This window comes from Hypanus sabinus, chromosome 5, assembly GCF_030144855.1.
Source record: "Hypanus sabinus isolate sHypSab1 chromosome 5, sHypSab1.hap1, whole genome shotgun sequence".
NCBI lineage: Eukaryota > Metazoa > Chordata > Chondrichthyes > Myliobatiformes > Dasyatidae > Hypanus > Hypanus sabinus.
This window is the reverse complement of record NC_082710.1, coordinates 142,579,101-142,584,808: the sequence shown is the minus strand read 5'-3', so window position 1 is coordinate 142,584,808 and position 5,708 is coordinate 142,579,101. Positions and strand designations below refer to the sequence as shown.

Genomic DNA, 5,708 nt, shown 5'->3' with positions numbered 1-5,708 from the left:
ATTCTCACCACACTAGTATGTACTAATAGCCAAAGAAAGAGAAACTAAAACTTACTAGAAACCTACTTAGAGCCTCTTCCTGTTGAGCCAATGCCTGACCACTCACACAATGTTTGCTCCTACAATGTCTGCTCTGCTTACACCTTGCTTTTTTACTGACTTTTGCTGAGAGCCTAATAGATCGTTATGATTGCAGACCACCACAGTGTCTGGAAACACTCTGAGCTCTTTTTAAACCTCGCACTGCCTCAGTCAAACAAACGACTGCCCGCGTTGATTGAAACCTGCCGATAAAAAGCAGGCCATGCCATTGTATTACAACTTGCACTGGACAGGAGGGACATAAAGCTGAAGTCCTACGTCACCAGGTTCAAGGCTTCCCTTCAATCATTTGGTTCTTGAACCAACTGCCGAATCTCTAAGCACTACAGCTTAGCAGCACTGACAACTTCACACTCAAGTGGGCTTAGATTTTTTTTTGCTTTAATTGTGTTCTTTTCTTGTAAAAACTGTGCATAATTTATGTTTCTCCTGTGAACGCTGCTCATCTGATGCTTTGTGCCTGTGATGCTGTTGCAATTAAGATTTTTATTGTACCACTGCAAGTGAATTTACACTTAAATTTTACTTTGAGAAACATGTACCATGCAAGTCAGGCTGTCATGCCTGGTATCCCTCGAGAGAGAAAAAAATGAAAAACACACAATATTGAATTCCACTTCAGGTAACGGTTTCTATCAGTCATTCCTCTTTGATATTGGCTTAGCTTGTTTGCTTCCCTGCCCTTTCTTCTCCTATTTTATCCTGTCAAAGAATCTCCACTCTCCCACCCTTCCAGCAGCTTATCAAGCTTCTTTCTCAATTGCCCTGTTCTGACAGAGGGCGTTCAATTAGAAAATGCTTCTCTTCCCATCTCTACATCAGATCTGCAGCATTCTCAGGTTGGTCACTAAATTGACACGTCTGTGAAGGTGAGTGGTACTGTCTGGGGGGAGGGGAGGGGTTGAAGTAAAATGGGATTTGTACAATGTGGGTGCCTGGATTTGATGGGCTAAAATGCATTTCTGTAACTGCACGACTTTGAGGTTGGAGCTTATCAAAAATCAAAGTTTGTTATCAATAAGCATAAGTACATGTATGCAGAGGAGCGATGAAAAACTTGTTCGCAGCAGGATCACAGACGTTGGAAACATAATGTAAGGGCAAGAGGCGATCTGGTTGAAACATATTGAGGAAGGAGGGATGCTGAGAGGATGAGTCCAGAATCAGAGGACATGACTTCAGAATGAGGAGATACCTACTCAAGACTGAGATGAGGAAGCATTGGAGATGATCAATGGCTGTGAGTTAAGGGCATAAGATACATGGGACCAGCCACCCCCCTAATGAATGGCGCAGCAGACCCGAGGTATCCGTCACTGCTGAAGGTCCGAACTCAGCCGTCGCACACTGACCCCGCAGACCCCGGTTCAGACCCAGAACTCACCTCGTCCTGCGGATCCATGGACTCCCGCAGACTGTCAATACGCCGGGGCGAACTGACAGGTGGAGAGGGCGTGATTACGCAGCGCGCTCGACGGCTCCGTCGCACCTTCTGATTGGTTGACAGGAAACCAAAGGGGCGGAGTCGTGACGAGCGCGCCCCACTTGGACTTACGCTGATTGGCTGGCGCACCGGCTGACGGGCGGGACGAGCGGGAAGGACGTCGGTATTGGTTGAGAAGACGGTGAGCCGACGGTGATTGGTCAAGCGAATGGAACGGGAACGGTGATGGTCGGCCGTGTGTTGCGCGCGGCGGCGTGAGCGATGGAATTCAAATTCGGGTTCCCGTTGAATGGCGGCCCTGAGGTCGGTAGCAGCAACGGGAAGTGTCACCCCGAGTCAGGGGACCCGACGCCTGCGGTCGCCTCCCGCCCGCTCCGGGAGCACGTGGCCGATAACCTTGCCGATCTGAGGCCGCTGCTGGAACGGGCCGCGGTGTCGGTGCTGGTGGCCGGCGGCCTTCGGATCAAACACATCGAGCCTTCGGCCTGCCTGCGTCCCGATAGAGCGGGGCTTCTGTCTGGAGCCGTGCCAGAGGAGGAGGCGGGGGACCCCGGGGCTGGCGCTGGAGCTGAGAGATCCGGGTCTGGGACTCGGGGCGATTCCAGCGTGGATCCCGGGAGATCTGAGGCCGAAGGAGACGGTTCTGCGCCCGGGACCGAGAAGGGTGGATCTGGCGCTGCACTTGAGGGAAATGGAGCCCAGGAGGGCGGTGCTGCGGACGAAAGATCTGTGTCAGGTCCAGGGAAGGAAAAGCTTTCCTGGGATCTGCTGTCCATCTCGGATCTGGTACCCGGCTTGTACGAGGGAGGCCTGAAGGTCTGGGAGTGCACTGTGGACCTGGTGGAGTACCTGGACAACGTGGGGCTGCAGGGCCAGAGGGTGCTGGACCTGGGCTGTGGCGCTGGGCTGTTGGGCATCGCTGCCCTCAGCAAGGGCGCAGCCTGCGTCCACTTCCAGGACTACAACAGCGAGGTGCTGGAGCAGTTCACCATCCCCAATGTGGCCTTGATGGGGCGATCACTCCCTGGACTCGAACTGAGAGAAAGCGTGGAGCCTCCCGGGAAACGCAGCAGGACTGAGGGCCACCCCCTCTCCCGCTGCCGCTTCTTCTCGGGGCCGTGGTCACTCTTCGCTCACGTTCATAGTGACCCTGGTGCTTCCTTCAAGTATGATGTCATCTTGAGTTCAGAGACTCTCTACAACCCCCACAGCTACCCCTCACTGCACCACACGCTGTCCAGTTTGCTCTCCGACCAAGGGACTGTCTACCTGGCCACCAAGGCCCATTACTTTGGAGTTGGTGGAGGTATCCACCTCTTCCGGAACTTTGTAAAAGAGAAGAACACCTTCGACTTCAAGACGGTGAAAGTGATTGATGATGGACTTCAGAGATGCATCGCATTAATGTCCTTCATGAGGGGCAAGTCCTCTTGACATTTCTTCTTCACTGTTACCATTACCATTGGAGCAGTGGCCTTGATCTTGGATTAATGAAGCTGCCCTTTTTGTGCCAAGTGAAAATGTTGTTTTTGTACATCAAACAGTGCTACCCTTTAATAAGTCAAAATACTTTTGTAATTTCCTACAAGTTAAATGACTTCTGAATGTAATTGTAATTACAGTGAGCTGAATTGGATAACTATGGTTAATTGCTCATATTTAACGCGTGCCTAAAAAGGAAATGTGCACAAATACATCTCTGAACATACAGTACTACTGCATAAATCATGTGTTCTGAAAACGTTTTCATGGTCAGCTACAGTGACAACATTATCTGGCTTGAACTTGCATTAGTATAACAGTATAATTGAGGCTTCAGAAGCCAGGACTAATGTTTCAAGTACAATGCGATGCTTTCAGAAGAGATTTCTTTTGAATCTTGTATGCTTCATTGGAAATGTTAGTCTTTGATATTAGCTCTGACAAAATGTAGCAGGGTAATATTTTAATTGGAATTGTATTTGAGTTTGGGATTTTTTCCTGTTACCGTTGTTGGAAATTATGCCAGAAGTATAAATGTACTAAATTTACCTACTGCAAGAGTATGAGCTCAGGAGAGGCTATGCAATCTTTACTCATTTGGTATTAAATACCTTTTGATTTAAATATGTTTGCTCTGAGCATCATTGACAACATTTTTTGTTGAGCATGTTGAACTGCTGAAGGTGGGGAATCAAGATAGTTGCTTTGTAAAATTGACTTCCTAGTGAAATAGGAAAACTATTGTTTGTGCCATGTAACATGCTGTGTTATGCTAAAATCAACACTTCATTTGAACTCTCACCAAAACACTATGTATAACTAGCTAATAGTTATTAGCGTGTAATTGAGATTCCAGAATTAAATTATTTATATCCGGTTAATAACTTTGAAGCTGCTATGCAGCCATAACTTAATATGATAAATGTTAACATGGACTTAGGTATATCTGGTGGACTTTCATGACCTAGATGACTTGGCTAGATTGTTATGACAGTATCACCAGTTGTATACTGTATCAATTTGACAATCTGATCTATTTTGATTTTCGTTGTAAAAATACACAAGATTGAGCACTAAGAGGCATAAAGTATCATCCTCCCATTATTCAAAAGCTTCAGTGATGGGCCTCAGCATCAGTTCTATATCCTTGTCTGATTCTCTTAAACTCTTAGTGCTCTAGTGTCCAAAGTATCAAAGCCTTGAATTTATTAAATACTGAGTATCTGCAGCCTTTTATATGTATTCCAAAGATTAAAAACTAAAGATACAAGATTGTTTATTGTCTTTCTCCAGTGTACAGGAGAATGAAATGATTGTTACTTTTTTCAGTGCTGTGAAAAAAAACACAATAAGTATTAAGAATACAAATAAAACACAATAAATATAAATACATAAGATAAGCTTATATACTTTGATTGTATATACATAAGCTGATGCAAGGGACAGGCATATCTTGTAGTTGACTGACAGGAAATTGCAAAGTAGTGGTGGTGAGGGTTAACAGATGGAGATTTTGATCAGCCTGACGGCTTGGGGAAAGTAACTTTTTGAGTCTGGTAGTCCTGGCATCGATGGTGAGTTGCATCTCCCTTGAGAGTGGGACATGAGCAGGGTGGGTGGGATCCTTCATGGTAGTGCTTGCCTTTTTCTGGCACATTTCTGTATATACAGTATGTTCTTGATGGCAGATAGACTGGTTGGGTGAAGCTCAATTTTTTTACGTTAAAAAAAAGTGACATTATGAAGGATTGACTAATTTGTTATCCTAAAACCATCATTCTGGATACTGCAGACAGAGGAAAGCACTGTCAATTCCTTGTCTGTTTTCTCAGCTGCTTTGACCCTTTGAGTAGTCATCTAATTTATTTCTCAGTGAAAGAACTTTAGATGGTTTATTTGCCATCTTCCCACCTGCAAACTCTCCCAGAAACCCTTTTGTACCTTAGATTCTTGATGGTGCCTGATTTTCCCCATCCTCTTCATTTGCAAATTTGGCAGTCAATGTCGATTGAGTGAAATCCAGATTATTTATGCAAATTAGAAGCAGCTGGAGCCCTGGCATCAATTGTACTTGGCAGAGATCCCCAGCTAAGAGATGCAGTAAATGTGTTAACCTGTTATAATCTATTAACCAACCCAAATATGATTAATAACATGACTTTAATTACAGGCTACAGTGGAAGGTGTTTATTCCAGAAGTGAAATGTTACTTAGTTTTTTATCCTGTATTGTGGAGTCACTAAGATAAATAGCAAAACGATGTGCATTTTGTGACCGTAATGATGGTGAATTAATAAGCATTTTTTGTCATTGTTCTCTGGAGGTGACAGCAATATGAGATCTCTGTATTTGTAGGTTTACATAGAAATCTTAAAGTTACTTTCAGCGACTTGCCTGCTTTCAGAGGCTTTACAGTTGACAGTCTTTTCCAACAGAATCGAAAGTAAATTACTTGAGCTGATGAATTTCACTTAATTGCAAACTAATGTTATGAAATTTTTACGATGCTGGAGTCAAATTTTGCTGGCATAAAATTGATGCATAGTGAGCACGTTACCAAAATTAATATATTGCCTAGCTAATTTTGGGTTACACAGTTGAAGCATCAAAGTTGAGCATTTACCTGAGTTGCGTATGTTATAATATTTAGCATAAGGACATACCAAGAAATGGGAGCAGG

The 5,708-nt window shown here is 44.6% G+C and overlaps 1 protein-coding gene across 1 annotated transcript; it reads left to right on the top strand.

Annotated features, from left to right (window-relative positions):
* The first annotated feature begins 1,755 nt into the window (after positions 1–1,755).
* Positions 1,756–4,396, top strand: mettl18 (methyltransferase 18, RPL3 N3-histidine). The gene has a single exon (XM_059969165.1). The coding sequence runs from the start codon at positions 1,808–1,810 to the stop codon at positions 2,978–2,980; it is 1,173 nt and encodes a 390-aa protein (XP_059825148.1). The 5' UTR covers positions 1,756–1,807; the 3' UTR covers positions 2,981–4,396.
* The last annotated feature ends 1,312 nt before the right edge of the window (positions 4,397–5,708 follow it).

What these genes read in the sequence shown, in the direction of transcription:
- mettl18 (XM_059969165.1), top strand. Translation starts at nt 1,808, where the DNA reads ATGGAATTCAAATTCGGGTTCCCGTTGAATGGCGGCCCTGAGGTCGGT.